This window comes from Neovison vison, chromosome 7 (assembly GCF_020171115.1).
Source record: "Neovison vison isolate M4711 chromosome 7, ASM_NN_V1, whole genome shotgun sequence".
In the NCBI taxonomy this organism is placed as follows: domain Eukaryota; kingdom Metazoa; phylum Chordata; class Mammalia; order Carnivora; family Mustelidae; genus Neogale; species Neogale vison.
Window position 1 is genome coordinate 4,797,208 of NC_058097.1, and position 19,967 is coordinate 4,817,174.

The window sequence follows — 19,967 nt, forward strand, 5'->3', positions numbered from 1 at the left end:
AAGTTACAGGGATCACTTGAGCTGAGTAGCCAGAAGGCGGCCAGAAGCAGCAGCCAGAAGACCACCTGGTGAACATCGAAGGCATAGCCGACCAAAACAAGGGTTGTTTCAAAACCTCACTGTTTTTCTTTCCCATGTTGAAAAGAAGTTTCAAAATCAATTTCCTCCATGAAAGTACCAACCAGATAATCAATAATACTGATTCCAATAATGGGGGGAAATGCATGAACTTTAGGGATGGGCCAATACAAGTTCACATCTCAGTGATGTCAGGTGTCCCCATCTCTGTTCCAGCTCAGGAAGTCGGCTCTGATGTGACCATGAGAGTCACTGCAAGTAGTTCCATTCAGTATTTACTCTGTACTATTTTTGGACAGAACTCGTTGTTTTAATTATTGCAACCAAATCTTGAGTTTAGAATTAATTAAGTATCTAAAATGATCTGTTTAAAATCATGGGGAAATGGGATGGTTGTGCCAGAAAAATGAAATTGAACTCATCATTCATGGCCTAATTCCTGAACCTAGAATCCAACCCCAAGGTGATGATTAGTAAGGGGGATTCAGTATTTTGAGAGTAGATATCGACACATGAACACGTGCAACAACCAGTAGATGAAACTGGTACTAACTGACCATTTTCACCAAAAGTTTGATAGATCGTGGGCTGGCCAACGTTTGGTGCCAACGTCTGATGGCACGTGGGCCAAAGCCAGCCCAGTGTCTGTTTTCCAATGGCTCATGAGCTAAAAACGCTTTTTATATTTTTAAATAATGGCACTTTACATGGTTATATAAGCATCTACATATAGTCTCAATTTTGCCTCTTGGTCCAAAAAACCTAAAATATTTAATATCTGACCCTTAATGAGAAAATTTCCAACCTCGAACATGATAGATGTCCCTATAGGTTGAAGTCCCTTTATGGTTGAATGTGACAGCACAGCGCCATGTAGTGAATAAAGTTGGTCGTGCCTTTTGGACACCAAGCCACACTACCAACGAATTTTTATCCTCTGGAAAAGTATGGCAAATGAGATCCTTCCTTAAAACAAAACTGAAAGAAATGTGGATCCCAGCACTTTGAGATGCCATCATGTCTCGAAGTGGTCTATTGCTAGCTTGCTTTGATCTAAGCCTTGAGGTTTCTGGTCAACCTCCCTTAATGATGCTTTGCAATCGACCCTCAGAGCCGTCGTCCTTGCCAAGGTCCCAGCTAGGAGCCAAGCACAGGAAAGGCAGGTTTGAAAGAGCTGCTCCCCAAAGACTCTGCACCCACTTTCCTTCCCTTAAAGGACTGTTCCCGATATGGCGAGAAGCGAAGCTTGCCCCTATGTTCTCCACTGGTTCAAAGCCAGGATGGAACTAGACATTCTTTCTAAACTGGGGTACATCTGTCCAACTGGGGCTGTGAACGGGGGTGAGATTTAGAGCGATGTCACTGAAGTATTGTGACTGGAAAATGTGTGAAGTAAAATGTGCTTTACCAGGCTCGTCCTAGTTCTGGCTGACAAAAAGAAGTACGTACTATTTGTTTTGAGAGAGAGAAAGAGAGAGAAAGAGAGAGAGAGAATGCACATGTGAGGGGGGGAGGGCCAGAGGGAAAGGGAGAAAATCTCCAGCACATTCCCCCCAACACAGTGGGGCCCAATGCAGGGCTCGATCTCATGACCCTGAGATCACGACCTGAGCCAAAGTCAAGAGTCAGATGCTTAAGCCAGCTGCCCCAAGAAATATGTGCTCACTAAAATAACTAAAATAGGGGTGCCTGGGTGGCTCAGTGGGTTAAGCCGCTGCCTTCGGCCCAGGTCATGGTCGCAGGGTCCTGGGATCGAGCCCTGCCTGGGGCTCTCTGCTCAGCAGGGAGCCTGCTACCCCCTCCCCTGGCCGCCTACTTGTGATCTCATTCTCTTTCTGTCAAATAAATAAAATAAAATCTTAAAAAAAATAAAATAAAGTAACTAAAATAACTTTTCCCTCAAAAGGAAAAACGGCTTCGATTTTTAGGGTCCTTCACATAAAGTAAGATGGAGAGATTTAAAATGACAGAAAAAGAGAAGTGCTCTAAATTCATCATCGCCCTGCATTTTAAGTTATTTTTACCCTACAAAAAAAGAGAGAAAAGAAGAGAAAGCTCAGAGAATTACACATTTGTCAAATACGGTAAGATGAGTCTCTGTTAATGACAAAGCTAAGTGTCTCTCGATTCAACATGGGCCACGCAGCTACTGATTGTCTGATACTCTAAGATGCCAGGAACAGAGACACGCGATTGCTGTTTATTCTGCCACGAACAACCTGCAGAATTTGGATTCAAGTGGTAGGTCCTTGTCTCGCCCCTTGAGAAGACAAGCAATCAGCTACCCATCGCTCACCAAGGATTCTCAAGCTGCTCCCCAAATGCCCCTGCTTTCCGGCTGATCGGCGCCCCTCCAGTGGGCCAGTGCTCCTGAGTCACCGCTCTGAGAGCACCGGGTTGAACAGAGCTCTGTTTAATGTCTGAATATGGCTGGCGGCATCACGTTTACATTAGGATACATCCGTAATCTGTAGGATGGCATTCGAAGCCCTCGACAATCTTGTACCAACTCCTTGTCCTTGTCTGGGATCTCTCCAGGACACGGGTCTCCTCCGGTCCCGATCTCTCTTCAAGGAATGTATGAATGTGCCATGCCTTTGCCTATGCTGTTCCCCTCCCCTGATGCCCTACCCTCCGCTCCTTCACTGTAGCCTTCCAGCCGCCCATCTTGCTGTGTTTGCTGTCGCCCGCTCTGCTGTCCTTGCTCACCGGGCAGCATGATCTCCGTGTCCCGGATGGCCAGCCTCTGTCACCCACGCGCACACACTGGTAGGTGCTCCATACTTAGGTGTCCGCATTTGTCCCCGGATTGTGGTATGTGGAGTGCCCCAGTGTTTTGCTGAACTTCCTAAGCCCGCCAGATTCCCTGCCGTGGGGCCAGAGTGTGAATGGGCTCCCCGCCCTAGGAAGAAATGCCCTCTCCAAGCTGCTTCTTCAGACTCATTGTCCATCATGAAAATAACTAATATCCACTGGTATTTACAGGGTATTAAGTGCCTGATGTATCTTATTTGATCATCCTGCTAAGCCTAGGAGGTGGGGACTCTGATTATCCTCATTGTGGCAGAGGAAGAACCCAGGCTTAGACAGGCTACCTGATGTCTCAGCTGATGAGAGGTGCAGGTGGGCTATGAATTCGGAGACCCTGAGGCTGGCTCCCCCGCCCTAGATCCACGACTGTCAGACCAGATTTCAGCCAGGTTGGGGTCCTACCGGGCGACTGGAGACAGTCTTTGCTTTCATGGCCAACCATGGAGGAGGTAGAGAAATGCTCAGGGGTCCTTACGGAGTGGAGGCTCCCTATGGTGTCCTGCTAGAGCTGATGCGGAGTCGGGTCATGCAGGAGGCCACCGGGGAAGGCCCTGCCCTCCCCACCTCCAGCTCCACTGCCGCCAGCAGGAGGCCGGCCCGTACGCAACCGAGTTTCAGACCCCCCGGGCTTTGCTAGCCTCATGCCTCGTGAACACCCCATTCCATTTTATTTGCTGACACAACAGAGCGAGTGTGACTCACATAGGGTAGTTTGCCATCTGTGTCTCATTTGCAAGGATAATGCGTTATTTTAAAAATAATAAAACAATTTATTTACATCAACTTTCTCCCCTTCTATTTTCTCAGCAGCAAGTGATAAAAAAAAAAAAAGATGGAGAAAATGATCCCAACAAAAATATTTATGAGTAAATAGCTCACAGAAATGGGGAGGATGCTGTTATCTAAATAATCCTGGTCCCACCCACCGAAATAAAGAAGCAGGATATTCCTGACAGCGTGATTGAATTGTGTGTAATTACTGCCAATGTTTTAAACATGATGATAATGAGAAAAGTATTAGCATTAGATCAGAGCGGCCTGAAAACATTTATTTCCCTGATAGTATGACGGTTATTTCTTTCATTCAAGGCATGGGAGAAATGTTATCTCTTATGATTATTCCTTTATTTTTAGACAGCATGACTTGGTATCATCATTTTCACAGATTTCGTTACTGTTTCTGGAGGTTTTGCCTGTGTGACAGTACTTTAACTTGGATCATCTTTTCTTTCTTTTTTTTTTTAATTTTATTTATTTATCTGAGAGAGAGAGTGAGAGAGAGAACCTGAGAGGGGAGAATTCGGAGGGAGAAGCAGACTCCTGGCAGAGCTGGGAGCCTGATGTGGGACTCGATCTCGGGACTCCAGGATCGTGACCGGAGTTGAAGGCAGTGGCTTAACCAACTGAGCCTCCCAGGTGCCCCAACTTGGATCATCTTGACCAAGCACATAGTTCTCAGACTTGCAGCCACATATCCAGTTTTGTGTAGGATGCTTGGCTACGTTTTTGAGTTTTCTCTGCCATAATCAAGGACTCCCGAACCTTTCACAGTAAAAACATACACGTAAATCTAAGACTTATGTGACACTTACCACGGAAAGAAGGAAAAGAATTCTGTTTTCCCTTTTGGCCTAAAAATTGGGGGAATTGCAAAATTTCAGAAAATCCTTTACCAGCTGAAAATGGGAAATAAATTACACTCACAGCCCTAGTATCTCTTATTGTACGTACATTTTTACGGGCAGACTACCACTTTCCTTAGATTATGCAGAGGATAATACATACTAAGCTGAAGGCGAATTCAAACAAAGATAGAAAAGTGCTCAACCTCCTTAAAAAGACTAATGATATTCTCATTTTGCACTTGTGAAGATAGAATGTTAAGGACTTCTTCTGGAAACTTTTTTTTTTTTTTTGATTTTATTTATTTGACGGAGAGAGATCACGAGTAGGCAGAGAGGCAGGCAGAGAGAGAGGAGGAAGCAGGCTCCCTGCTGAGCAGAGAGCCCGATGCGGGGCTCGATCCCAGGACCCTGAGACCATGACCTGAGCCGAAGGCAGAGGCCTAACCCACTGAGCCACTCAGGTGCTGCTGGAAAGTCTTTCTATTTGTTAAAAAACACAGGAGGAGGAGGGAAAGAAAGAAGTAGAGGAGGAGGACCAGGAAGAAGATGGGGAGGGAGAAGATGAAGGGGGAGAGGAGGAAGGGAGAAGGAGGAAGGAGGGAGAAGGGGTAAAGGAAAAAAAAAAAAGGAAGAGGAGGAGAAGGAGGAAACCAAAAAGAAAAACAAGCCCCCCCCAAACTGACCATTAGCTACTCTGAGTGGTTTCCAACTGTGGCTGTGTTCAGAAAAGTTGGCAGATTTCAGCTGATGAATTTCAGTCTCCCAGCCAAGATGATCAACTAAATAAAGCATTTATCAAACGTGAGGGACCTTTATCTGATTTTATTTTGTAGTGCAGCCAGACATAGCTTAAAAACATAGACAGAGCTGTCAGAGTGAGGGGCTGAGTATGGTTATGGAAAAGAATAAAACAGTGCCCCAGATGAACCCAATTTCGTTCAGTAGGATAGATGGCTCTTATTTTCTCCAAATGTTTCCCCAAACGTTTAAGCAAGAAACGCAGATCCTCACGCCCGTCCTATCCACCAAGGTATTTCTTAGAGCCTAGTGCAGTCCTGACACAAGGCAGGTAGGAGGTGAATAAATTAGATTATCGGATGATTACACAAGGGCAAGAATAAGCTCTTGACTAAAATAAAATCATTTCCTCTGTATATCCATGCTAGGGTGTGGATCTTGCAGTAAATTCCGAGATCATCTGTACACTATTTACTTATAAATACAAACTGAAGGAACACAGGACATCCATCCATCTGTCCATCCATCCGTCCATCCATCCATCCATCTCACAAATCTTTACCAAGTTCCTATTATTTATCTGGCTCTAAGCTTGGCAATGGGTATACAGAGATGGTACAAAGGTCCAAAATCTCTTTCTCTGGGTAGTTTGTACTCCAACACGGCTTCAGAAAAAGTAAACGGAAGAGCTTTTACTGGAAAATGCTTGTTTCCAAGTGAAATCTGAAGTCTATTCACACTGAGCGTAGGAAAACGTAAGGACAATAGATGGTCACTGCAGCTGCTCTCAAATTCAGCTGTGAATCTGAGAATTTGCAACAAAACCCAGCCCAGCGTCGGGAAACTGGAGAGGTCTGACTCACAGGGTGGAGTGAATATGGTCCGCACAGTTTGGAAAGAGTCTTTCTGCATCAGCAGCATGTGGACAGAAACAACAGTCAAGCTCTCAGTGGTAGCCAGTGGGAACTGGGGTCTGGGCTCTCAGCAGCCATAGAAAGTGTGACACGGGGTCATAGCTGTGTTCTTACAGTGCTTCGCTGTTTGCAAAGCTGGAGGAAGTTATGCACATCTCGGAGAGCTGATACAGTTGGGGTGCAGATGTCATTATCATAGCGATTACTGATGAGGAAATGGGCTCAGGGAACTTAAATGATTTGCCCAAGGTCACGCAGCTGGCCAGCTAGGAAACCGACTCTCGCAGGCAGCATCCTGCAGAACAAACGGCCCCTTGAAGATATTCAATAACTGTTTTCAGTAACTATAGTCTCAAGGTTGGAGAAGACATTAAGGATATAACCTTTACTGACTAACTGAATCCTTTCTATGATAGCCTCCCGAGGGCCATCTGCTTGAATACCTCCCACAAGGGAGAACTCACTACCCGCCTTTACAATTCACTACATGAACAGAGGGAAGATGACGTGAAAACACAGTCAGAAGAGGGGCACGCAGTGATGAAGGTGGCGACTGGAGGCGTGTCTACAAGCCCAGGAGAGCTACGGATTGCTAGCAACCCCCAGGACTGGGAAGAGGCAAGGAAGGATCCTCCCCCAGGGACTTCAAAGGGAGCCTGATCCCGCTAACCCCCGGACTTCAACTTCTGACCTCCAGAACCGTGGGAGAATGAATTTCTGTTGTTTTAAGCCCCTGGGGTTGTGGTGCTTTTTTAGAGCCGTCCCGGGAAACCACGCTCAGCTAGGTGGGGAAATGTGTAAGCGAACCACCGAAATGTGGTCTCCAAAGGATTCCTCAGCTTGCTGCATGTTTGAATTCCTTGTTTTTTTTTTTTTAAACCACTGATGACTGTGCCCCACCACCTGAGACTCTGATGTCACTGCTCCAGGCTTCGGCTGGAGCACCGCGAGCTCTACCGCTCTGCAGCCAAGTTTGAGAGCCTCTGTTCTAGTTGACTGAACGTCTCACCATGTGGAGACCAAGCAGAACAGACCCACCAAGTCCAACGGCATCTATCTGGCCACGGTGGCCCATGGAGTGGGAAGCCAAGTCGGCTGCCGCTCATGGTTAGGAGGAAAAGGACCGGCGTCCCTTATGGGTCCTCAGAAGATGAAGACAGTGGGTGAGCTGCCTTCTAGCATGTTCTCCTGAGGCAAAGCAGGTGAGCAACGGGTGGGCTCCCTCCCGGCTCTGGGCATGCGCTGTGGGTCCAGAGGTGGCACTGCCCTGAACGCAGCGGGAAATGAATGGCAATGACCGTGCCAGAGAGCAGCCCGAGTACGCAGAGAGACGTCACACATTCCCAGCCACCTGCCTCTCTCCCTTGTACCCTTCCTGACCTTTCGCGCTCAATAAATATTTGTTGGGCATCCCTCACGTGCCAAGGACTGGGAAGGTGGCGGGGAACGAGACGGACACAACCCCTTTCTTCCTCAGAGTATGGGGAGGAGCAGATCAGTGAGGGCACCTGCCTCAGTTGGCCTCCCGGGGACACCCCGAGAAGCCAGTTGGGGAGAAAAGGCAACGACCAAGATGGCGTCTTGACTATCCTCCCTGCGCTCTAGGACAAAGCAAATGTGGAAGAGGCAGATTCAAAGGCAACAGTCCTGTGGTGTCCCCTGAAGTCTTACTTTACCTGCGAGGGTCCTCCCTGGGGACATAGTCATTAAAAGAAAGGACAGTGGAACATTAAGTTGGAAAATTTAGGTCTCATCCGCTGAGCTCACTGTATCTACCAACAGGCTTCCAGAGCGTCCACTCCCAACTAGCTGGGGTAACGGGAGCACCCCATTTGTATAACCTCAAGGGGCCCCGGCTCTAGGAGGAGTCCCCAACCCACTTGTTTACACCCACAGTATTCAACACGCAAACATGCTGTTTGAGATCCCGGCCCAAAGACACAGTCACGGAACGACCATGGGTTTGAATCCTATCGAGGTTTGCCAGGGGCCCCAGTGGGCCACTGTCTGAAAAGTAAACGGTGCGATCCCGTTTTCAATGGTGGCTCAGATGGTCCGGAAGGAGCCTGAAAACCAAACCCAGGATAAGATGTCGACTCTGTAGCTCTCTGGAAATACTGACCAACGATTCCTCAAGCCTGCGGTGGGAGCCCGTCCTGGGCACGTGATCGTAGGACGGGGCAGTGAGATGAGAAGGTCTGTCCCTTTATGGATGGGGAACGTGGAGACACGTTTCGCCCTTTCAGCAAACTTGCCGAAGAGAAGCTTACCGCAGCACGCGTCAGTTGACAAGGCTTGTCTACACTCAGGGACGTTTCCTTCCTTCAGATCGCACCAGCGTTGCCTCAGTCAGCAGTGAACTCTGGAAACCCTCACAGAAAAGCGATACCCTTCCTTCATTTTCATTGATTTTCCAATTTTGGTTAAATTGTGTTTATCTTTTTTGGGGGGAGCCGTTGGTACGCTGTGGCCAGAAATGCTTAATTCAACTCCCATCATTACATACTTAGTGCGAGTTAACAAAAACCCAAATGAGGAGATCATGCACTTAAAACACATCAGTCCCCCAAATAAACCTTAAAAATGGAATAACCCATTATATTATCGCTTCGGTTTATAAATAGAGACCTACAAAACGTATCTGTGAGTAGGAAGAGAAGCCAAGCCAGAGAAGTGACCGCATTTCGTCTCCGCCTTATAAAAATCTGCACGTGTGTCTCTGCGAAAATTAGGAAAGCTGCTGTGTGTGTGCATGTGTGCCTCAGTGTGTGTGTGTGTGTGTTCACACGTGTGACTTCCCACCTCTGATTCACATGTGTGAACACACACACAGGGAAAATCAGAGGTGGGAAGTCATTCCTTGCCTCCGAAGGAGATAATACAGCATCGAGTGATCTTAAACATAGGGCTGGCCAGAAAGAGAATTCGACACAACATGGAGGAAGTAGACTTGGTGTGTTTCTTTTTTCCCAGCTTTCCTATTTTTAGCCAGCCACAATCACATTTTCCAAGTGACAACCACGGTTTCGATGCAGAGCTCATTCCCTTCCTCCCTTCCAGAAATCCCCACTCCTAGCTACGGATTCCCACCCCTGGAGTGCAGAATCTCAGTGTCATTTCCAACTCGTTCTTGCCTGTACCCCCAAAAACAAACAACGAAGAGTTTCGGGAGTGCTCCAAGCGTGCTAGTAGGCAGTGGGGCTCCAGACATGCAAAGGACCATAGTCTTTACTCTCCTTAGGTGTATAGTTGAGGCCAATGTCGCCCACCAGAACTTTCTGTGATGGTGACGATATTCTGTCTGTCCTGGCTGATACAGGTTTACGTTTTCATATCAATGAGTGTAAATTAAAATTTAAATAACTGCCCCTGACCAGTGGCTGCTGTGTTGGGCAGCACACTTCTAGACCCAGAGGAGGGGGATATTCTTCAAGAAGACACGTGGCAGCTTAAAGGAGCAAATGCATATGATGGCTGCAGTAAGGGCAGTCAGAGGGTGGGGGACACCAAGGCAGGGAAGGCTCAGGTCTTAGGAAGACTCTTCTTTTCTTTCTTTCTTCTTCTTCTTTTTTTTTTTTTTTTGAGAGGGAGAGAGAGCAAGCGGGGAGGGGCAGAGGGAGAAGAAAAGAGATTCTCAAGCCGATGCCACACCCATTTAGAGCCCAGTGAGGGACTTGATCATGACCTGAGCCGAAATCAAGAGTTGGACGCTGAGCCGACTGAGCCACCCAGGCCCCCTCAGGAGGGGCAGTGGCTCTAACCCAGATTCTTGTGAGAAGCGGCAGCGTGGAAAACCAGCAAGGAGAGGAGAAGGCACTTCTGACCCAAGGATTTGTTTAACCAAAGACAGGAGGGGAGAAGGCAAGGGAGCCCAGTAGGGAAACCCAGTGGTCACGATGGCGCAGGTGGTGCTCGCAGGTCAACGGTGACAGCAGGGGTCATGGGATCATGTCTGTGGGATGATGTCATGCTGGGAACCGAGAGTGCCAGGACAGGATCAGATCTGGGGTGGGTTCACTGCGTGTGAAGAGCCAAGACTCTCTTCTATTGAGCCCTGTGGGGAGCTGCAGAGTGGGACCTGGAACTCAGGAGACGGGCCAGGCTCAGGGGGCCCAGTCTGGGGGGGGGTGTACGTGGGGCAGGAGCACATGCCCCCCATACATGGGACTGTGACCACCAGCTCCAAGTGACTGTCACATCTCACATGACTGACTGTCCACACATGGAAACTGGGCCTAAAATTTCCAAAATCTGTGATTTCCAGGGGGCTAGAAGTTGGAATTTAAAAAAAAAAAAATCTGAAATCTGAATATTTTGACAGGGCAACTGATAGGAAAGCTTGAAAGTACCCTAGGCAAAAAGAAAGAGCAAGTGTGCCGACCGACGGAGGTCCCTGGGCCACCTGTGTGCGTCACCTGACCTGCAGGATGGGTGAGTGTTCCCAGCGACTGCCTGAGGCTGAAGCAGGAGAGGCTCCAGGGGAAACACCGGCTCACACCGGCTCACACCACTCACACCGGCTCACACCGGCTCACACCACAGAGGGTGTGACAAAGAAGAGAAGTCGAAGCCACCTGAATCTGTGATCTTGGACAAAGCCACCTCCCTCCCATCTGCCCCTCCCCTACCTCCCTGCCGGCCTGTCCCTCCTTCCTTCGTCCCACCCCCTCCGTCTGGCAGACGGGTAAGGAGACATAGACTCCCCATCACAAGGGCGCACGAATAAGGGTTTGGTGAGGAAACAGAGGCACCAGGTCGAAGAAATACAAATAATTCCTAAGGATCTGGCCCTTTTGAGTGCGTGTTTTTGGGGTTTGCATTTCCCTTTATAGATGTCCCTACCCAACTCTGTGTAAAGTCCTCATGTCCACCCCTCCATATAAAGTGCCTTTGCCCGAAGTCCCACATCTTCCCTCCTGTGAAAGCCGCGCGCGATTCTCGTGAGAAACAAGATGTATGTCTTTCCGCTCACCTCCCGGTCCAGCAAGGCAGGTGACACGACGGTGACAATGTCGCCTTTTTCAGGATCGATGTAGAACATGTTTGGAGACGGCTTGTCAGGCGTCTGCTGTCGGATATTGTATCGTAGGAGGGCATTATCTGTGGCCGGGTCGTCCGCATCAAAGGCTGTCATCCGCATCACCGTGGTCCCTGAGGGGACAGGACAGAGGGCAGAAGATGGTCACTCGGGGGACAGCGATAAGCAGGGATGCCCCCAGTCACTTTCCACATTAAAAAGGAAAGCATTTCCACAGCCCTGTTCTAGTTTTGCTTTTCTTTCGCTCTCCCTCCCACTCCGTCATGTTAAAAGACCTGAAATAAAGAAATCTTTGCTGCTCAGCAGATTGACAGCTTAATTTTTCCTTCTGCTGATACACTGTTTATTTGCCTGCACTTTCATTCAATTGTGCATGTGGCTGCATGACAATGGCCTTTATCTTAAAAACTCTTATTGAATGCCTACTACATGTGGGGCCAGGGCCCAGTGATGAAGACACAGAGGGGAGCTAAGGCATTCTCTGGTGTTCAGCAGATTAGAGACAGCATATAAAAAATAATAAACCATTACAAGTGCATTGAGAGAGAGCATTACGAAGACAGAGGAGAACCACCTCATCTAAGCTGGGGTTCAGGAAAGGTCCCCGGTGCAGACATCCAGCGGGTGAATAGGTGTAAGCAAGGTGAAGGAGAGGGTCCTCCCTAGGAAAAGATGTTCCAGTGAAAGGGAACATGAACCTATATTCTTTGAGCCCCCACTGTGTGACAGAGACACTATTGTAGGCACTTAACATACAAAGACAATATAGAAATGAAAGTGATGGGGACTACTTGATTACAGCAACGGTTGATAAGGATGTCAGATACTGGGTCTTGCTCACACCCAGCTGATGGGATGAAGAAATGGCGTCAGCCACTTTTGGGGACAAGTGAGCACAGCTAGTAAAACAAACAAACAAACAAACAAATAAAAAAACCCAAAAAACAAAAAACAAATACAGCCACCCATTTGGCATCTACCATCAGGAAACCCTTGCATGTGTCAACAACAGATTCTCACCAGGATGTTCCCTGTAGGATTATCCATCATGGTGAAAGATACGGAAACAATCTAACTGTCCAAATAACAGGGGAATTGCTAAAATGATGGGATTCCCCATGCTATGAGAAATTTTGCAGCCGTCTGAAAGAGGTTGTAGGTCTCATGGGTTCTAGCATGGAAGGCTGTCCAAGATAGAGTGTTACGTGACATTATCAGGTTGAAGAATGTAATCCGTAGCATGGCATCATTTTTGTGAACCTGCTTGCACACAGAAAATGCCACAATACTCTATACATATATTTTGTAGATATGGTTTATGTCCATAAAAACATAGCAGGTCTACGGAAAATGAATTTCAGATTGGTTACAGCAGTGTAGGGGAGCAAATCTTGCCACCCCAAGATATGCCTCTTTGACATGTTGATTATTCTAAGCTGGTTATTTTTAAGAAAACTGCAGACACAAAGAGAAGGTCTGAAAATCAAGTGGAAGTTACCCCTTTTGTGAGGAACATTTACATGCATAAGGGAAATCTCCATTTGTGAGGTTATCTCCCTCACTGTATCAGTAAGAGGAGGGGGACTCTAAATGTCTAGAAACTGTTATCAGTAGAAAAGGCAGGATTTAAATCTGCATAACAACACTACTTTGTTGACTGTACTTTTCCTGGTCACCTTCCACCACTGATCTCCACCCCATCTTTGGCTGAAGATGGTATTTAGGGTATTTAGGCTTTAGCCCTTTCAGGAAATTACTCCATTTGCCTGGGTCTCTCCATGTGTATAGGAGGTATACAGGTTGTTAAACTTTTGTTTGAATTTGTCCTGAAAAATCAAATAGATCTCATGTCAACTGGATTCTCAGATGAGGCAGAAGAACCTTGAAGGGCAGAGGATGAATTTTTCTTCCCCAGTAGTGTTTATATCTGGGTAAGAACCAAGGGGACTGGAATTAAGGATGGTGAGGAGGAGGTAAGACTTTGGCCTAATCAATACTGTTCTGATCATTTTTTCAAGGAGGATGGATTGCTTCTGTGATTAAATATTTAATACAAGAAGATCATAATTATAAATACTGTTAATCTAAAAAAAAAATAGCCAGTTATCCAGCCAGCAAAATGGGCTATTTGGGAATAGCAGAGAATTGCAATCGAGGACCTACAAACTACCACAAAGCCATAGGCAAGTCCAACAAAAAAAGGAGAGTGATGTTATTTTATCAAGGAGGAAGAGTTTGGGGGGTGGGGATTGTTTTGAAGGAAGGTCCACTGGAGAAAAGCAAGAGTTCAAAGTGATGACAGTTTCTCATTGGGTGAGCTGTAAGGGTGGTTGATTTCTTGTACTAGATCCGATGTACATCCTTCCCTGTTGGGACCTGTAACTGATGATTCTTTCTTGTTGATGATTCTTCTGATGGGTCTATAATTGACAATTCTCCTTGTAATTGACATGGAGTGGTTCACTCCCTTTTTCAACCTCCCCTTGCTGGTCTCCCTGCTCCACTTTTGTAAGGCTCCCTGTATTGATTTCACAAACCCAACAGAAGCATGGGCTAGAGCAGAATCAAGCACATTTGCCTCCTGGACTTGACAATTGTGAGCCATTGTATTTGGCTCAGAGCAACCTGCCCAACTATGATTTTTCATTGTAGTTTACTCTTCTAAGAATATAGGGCCCCATCTGTCATTCTGACCCCTTCTGGACCCACAAAATGTGAACTAATGGGTAAGAGATAAAAGTGATACAATCCTATAGTTCCCAGCAGAAATATTCACATGCAGAAAATATTGAAACTTGAAACAAAAAATTCATCTGGCTCAGATGCCATCTTGGTATTCCTTTCCTGTTTGTAACAGTGCTTCTCAGACCATCAAAGGCACTTTACTTTTTCCTTCAATTGGAATCAGATCATCAGCCATTAGGTCTGATTGATCAGACAAACAAGGGGATCTGACCTCCATAAGCTTGGATGGATTTCTAAAGCAGTCTCGGTATTGCCGTAAGGCCAGAGGCATCAGGCACATTTTCTATTTTACCATGTTTCTTTGCCTTTCTTTATTCCTTTGTGAATTGTCATAAGGCAAACCTGGGGGTCAAGGGTGAGCATAGATATGCACCCCCTTATCTTGCCACTTATCTTTGGAAAATATCAGCAAACAATTTGGCACTTTGGTTTCCCATTGAGGCACACAATGGAATCAGGGTCTTTCTTCCACCTGATTATCCAGGCAGCTACTCCCAGGAGTCATTGATGAACAAGCACAATAAAGCATAAAGATGAAGTCCTCATGGCTTGCATGCATGATGGCTTTGCGCGAAAAGGAGGAGAGGAAGAAAACAAGACCTCTCGGGCTAATGAGTTTTCACTTTTCACCAGGAAAGTCACTGGTGACGTCTTTTATCATTGTTATTGTTGCAGCTTTCATAATGTGATAAAACAAAAGGGTATCCTGGAATATTCTTATGTTTATCCAGAAAACGCTTTTCATTTTAATGCATAGTTCGGAAGGAAATGATCTTGGTCTTATGTGCTGCCTCTGTCTTAGCCCAGATGTGGGTACAGAAGAGGATTTCCGAGGCCCGCCTCCATGGAGATGAATGGTGCCAAAGTCATGTTAATAGGTCTGTAACATTAAAGAAAACAACTCTGAAGTAACGCTGAGGTTCAAGTCTTGCTGTATGAACATGGGTAAGTTACTCAGTCCTACCTAAGACTTGGTTTTCCCAACTGCAACAAGAGAATATTAGTAACACTTTCGTCTTCGGTCTCTGTAAGGGTTTCATGGGATACTGAATAAAAGAACTTGGTGCAATGCCCATACATTAGGGTTTGAGGAAGATCCCTTTTCTTATCAAACCTGCTCTAGATTCTAAGCCATCATGAGAGTGCCAGTGATAGCCTCAGACAACGGAGCTGTCCACAGAACCTGGTACCGGCCGCAGCAGGGTGAGCCCAGGAGCCGATCACCTCTGAGTTGCTCTGCCTTACCCTCTCTTTTCTACCCTGCCTGTGGCCTTAGTTTGCAGATAGGAGCCTCCATTGTGGGGATCACAACTCTATGCTAACATATACACATGCGTGTATGCACACGCACACATGCATACATGTTCTGTAGGCTACGCGGCCTCTCCGTGTGATACTCTACCATTTTCCTTTACGGTCAAGGTTCTATCCTTCGTCCCAGTCCGTCTGCTGGGCCCAACACCCTGCTCTTGCCAGCCCCTCCCCTGGGGGGCTGGATCATGATTTTCATACTTCTTGACTCTGCAGGGATTAGATAAACTTCCTATACCAGCGTTTCCTAAACTGTATCCAAGGAACACTGGTTCCATGGGCTCAGCAGAGAAACAGACTCGGGAAATACACAATAACGACAAGTCAAGCAAGTTTCCATCCTGGAGGACTTGTTAGTGTCCTTAGTAAGCAAATGCATCTTGTTAATCTCCAAGAGAGAATAGCATTGGCAGCATTTCCCTAACTTCTCTGTCGACAGAACTTTTTCATTCTACGAACGTCTTTACAGACTATGGAGGGTACAGACTGTGTTTTGCCCGTCTTTCAAAGCCCAGCGTCTGACACGGGGGAGGTCCTTTATCAATGCTGAGTAGACTTACAATTCGTCTTCTTTGGCGTTGACCAGAAACCGTGACGAGCTTGTTACCGAGAAGAGTGGACAACATTGCCTGGGCATTTTTCACAACTGGGCATGCTTCACTACCACCTCTAAACATATTTTTTGCTTCTTGGGGGCCCCTATTGGAATTGGATTCAGCAGGCTGACATTCAGCAGACAGTCACCAGGATAGCTGTTCCCATGCCCTGGTGGCACCTGTGCCCTACCCTGTGCCCGAGCCCACACCCTGATCTCAGAAGAAGGGCTCACTCGTTTCCATCAGCCAGTGGCTTCCCCATTCATGCTTGTCTTTTGCCAACATGTACTGCCCGATGGCAGAGAAAAGATAATTATATGATGGACACACGTGTGGGTCCCCTGAAATACATTTCTGCCTTTCCCCCCATCACGATATTCTCCTGAGTGTCAAAATAAATGATAACCACCCTGTCACTCCCAGATGAACTAGGAACGGCCCCTCCAAAGCAAATAAAAGAATTACAGGCTGCGAGTTCAGAGTCTCAAGCAGGGCTGTCATTTGCCTTGGTTGAAGGACATGGTCACTGACATGACAGGCTGATAAACAGTCATGATTGTTTTGTCTGGGTAAGATGGCCCCTTCCTCTTGACTGCATTCACCTGATTAGAGAAAGCGTCGCCTGCTGTTATAACCTGAAGGGCTGACGTCGGAAGCTTGGCTTCCCTGTGGCTTCAAGAACAGCCACACCCATAGGGAACGGAGAACGGATCCCAAGGTGAGGGGCTGCTTATAATCTCAATGAAAGTCAACCAGCCTCAGATGTGGGAGGCTCTAAATTGTGGCATACCCCGGGCTAACAGGCAACAGAATTATTCCATTCTGGAAATTTCTTTGACCTCATCCCCAAACATCATCTTCACAGGATCAAAATTGTTAGACCTCTTTTTTAAAAACTGTATTCCCATACTGAGACTTGGACATTCAGATCTGTACTTGGCTTCAGGCTGACTTACTTATTTTCCTTCTTTCCTCCTTCCTTCCTTTCTTTCTCTTTCTCTCTTTCTTTCTTTCCTTCCTTGAGATTTTATTTATTTATTTGACACACAGAGAGACACAGCGAGAGAGGGAACACAAGCAGGGGAAGCAGGAGAGGGAGAAGCAGTCTCCCCACTGAGCAAGGAGCCTGATGCGGGACTCGATTCCAGGACCCTGGGATCATGACCTGAGCTGAAGGCAGATGCTTAATGACTGAGCCACCCAGGTGCCCCTGGCCCCAGAGTTCTGATAGCATGGTTGGGGCCCTGCATGCTTTCCAGGGAGATGTGTAATACAAAACCCAAGGTGATCCGAGATGGCAGACATCACCAAGGGAGTCCCCTAGATGTGACAAAATGTCACATCGTTGACAAAGCCTGCAAATCATAAGAGTAGGTAGTACATTCAGACACTGCGTGGGACCGAGGGCATTCTAGGACTGTCCTGGGCATACCAGAGGAGCTTGTCACCCACAGGCCAAGTCTGCTTGCAGACACAGACACATCTGGCCACTAGTGTCGGAGTACACATGTGACAGGTGTCGCCAAATGTGGCTTTAGTGACGCGAGCCACGGCGCCCATCCCGCTCACCCTGCCACACCACTCTGGGATTGCTTCCTGACCACGCAGGGGTGCACAGCCCAGCTGTCCCCTCCAGCCCTTCACGGTGAAGCGAAAGAAGGAGGCAAATGCAAAGACAAGCACGGCACAAGGCGGGGGTTGAATCCCGGCCTCGCCACTGACCAGCAGGGCCTCCTTGGGCCAGTTCCTTTGTTTCATTGAACCTCAACCTCTCCATTTACGAAACGATCCCCTAGAACGGCCTGTGTGAACATCGAATGTATGAATGCAGCATCTCTCAACCTTTTTTTTTTTTTAAATTTTTATATTTTCTATTACCCAACCCTCCCTTCTGGAGCCTTTTTAGACATTTTCCCCCTACTTGCCACCCCTGCCACGTTGTCCTGAATATCTGATCACAGACTATGACCCTTTGGAGGGTCACAAACCATTGCAGTATCCAATATTTTTAATGTTCCCCCAAACACCAATTTGCTCCTCCTCGGGGTGATATTGTCCCCACTGAGATTGTACAAATTAATGAATATAAAGTCCGACGCCTGGGTGATGGTACATACTCGAGGGGTGTTCAATTTTATCACTATTTTTATTGACTGCCGCCATTTGCAGCTCCGTTCTGGGGGGACCCGCTGCTGTGTGTGCTGGTGATGAGCAAAACCTTGAGGGACCCAACCACGAACAGGGCAGCGCCTACTCGTTCTAGGACTCACACTCAGCATCTATGAAGCGGGAAGTCATTAAATTCTCCCAAGGAAACAGCTCCTTTCTTCCCTCAGACAAGCCTAGGGACTTCAGTTGAGTGCACGCAAGCCCGAATCAGCTTCCTCTGGTCTTATCAATGTTTCCGCGTACACAAGAATTAATAGGGAAACTGTCCGGTGATTAGTTGACAAAAGATAACCACAGCAACTTGATAGCTTTCCAGAGGTAGCCCACAGGCTGCGGCGTGTGCTTTCCTGAAAAGTCACCCACGTAATGAATCATGAATAGTGTCTTCTTTTCCCATTGACCTGCATTAGCATTTCATACCTGCTTTATCTTCATTTGAGGGGGTGTCCGATTGGAAGTTGCTCCTCATAATTCACTTGAAGTTTTCCTGCTTATCTCCCAAGCACTCACAGGTGGAGTGGGAGAAGGAGGTTGGCTTTCCGCTCCGGGTGTGCAGACTATTAACGAAAGCCCAGCTCAGGGCAGGCAGGTCCCTGAGACCTGAGGCAAAGCCTGGGAGGTGTAGCTTTGTCACTGTTGTTTCTTTGGGTGGGAGGCCCTTCCCTCTGTCCCTCCATTATCTAGGGACTGTCATTCCTCAACAGAGATTCCGCTCACATTTTGCATATGGTGATCAGGCTGTGCATTGGATCTAGAAAGTTCTTGAAGATGAGAGTTTTGATGAAGGTGTCAGTGACCTGTGATCTTTCCTGTGACAGCAACACGATCCCATCGGCCTTGAGGATGTGACTCTCTGATTCCATTCCCAGAGTGAGGTCAGGGAGCTGGGCCAGGAGGGAGAAGTGCAAATGCCCACCCAAAGCCTACATAGGTAACCTAACATGAGTAAAATGACTTCAAGACAATTGGGAGTGGTGTGGTCTGTGGCTAATTGGAGGGTCCATGTCCTGTTTAAGGGGCAGCTGCCTTTTAGCCTAAAGTAATTGCCACATTTCTCAAATGTGATTCTGGAGAGGCCAGATCTTTTGGGTTTTCAAGAAAAGATGAGAATTTGGATTTGTATCGAATCTATCAGAATATTTACACATTGGACACCAGTTAAAATTGTTATTTTTTATTTTTTATTTTTTTAAGATTTTATTTATTTACCAGTTAAAATTTTTTAAAATAAAAGATCACTGAGTAAAACAAGAAGGCCAAATATAATAGGTTATGGCTCACCAGCTTTTAGCTTTTGACCCTGACTGTCAAAAGAGCCACTTATTTTCCCCAAGGACCTGAGCTAAATGTTGTTCATGTGTCCGTTGGTGATAAATTACAACTTAAGAAAATGGTGCACCCACTATGAACTCTTTCCTTCTTCCTTCTGTCTCCCTTTTGGAACAGGAAAGTCCTCTCCTGTGGTCCTAGGGCCCAGCAAAACAGGAGGCAGTAGAGACACAATGATATCACATCCCATGATACACATTTCAAGCATTAACTTACTTGATCCTATAGGAACCACGGGAGGCATGTTATATACCTGGGTGAGCCCATTGCACAGATGATGAAATCAGGACTGAGAAGGCCACACGGCTAATGACCCCATGAGCTAATGACCCCATGAGAAGGATCTGAACTCTGCTTTGTTAGAAGAACAAGGGCCCCAACTATGAGTTGCTGTTTAGTACTCATTCTTCCTTTGTTCCTGATTTTAGCTGGCCATGCTGCTGACTAGCCCAGTACTAGATACCTCAACTTCTCTGGCAGCTAATGTGGCCATGGACTAAGGGTTAGACAACGAGATACAACTACAAGTACTGTGTGTGAGACTCCTTAAAGGGACCTTACCCATAAGATGTGCACTTTGTAACACCTCCTCTTCTCATCTCCTGCTACCTGG

At 46.9% G+C, this 19,967-nt stretch overlaps 1 protein-coding gene across 1 annotated transcript in view; it reads right to left on the reverse strand.

Annotated features, from left to right (window-relative positions):
* The window catches only part of CDH13 (cadherin 13), a 1,000,495-nt gene that overhangs the window by 216,125 nt on the left and 764,403 nt on the right, over positions 1-19,967 (reverse strand). Inside the window, exon 7 of the mRNA XM_044255654.1 lies at positions 11,139-11,317. Coding sequence (XP_044111589.1) covers positions 11,139-11,317 — 179 coding nt within the window. The remainder of the gene's footprint in view (positions 1-11,138; positions 11,318-19,967) is intronic.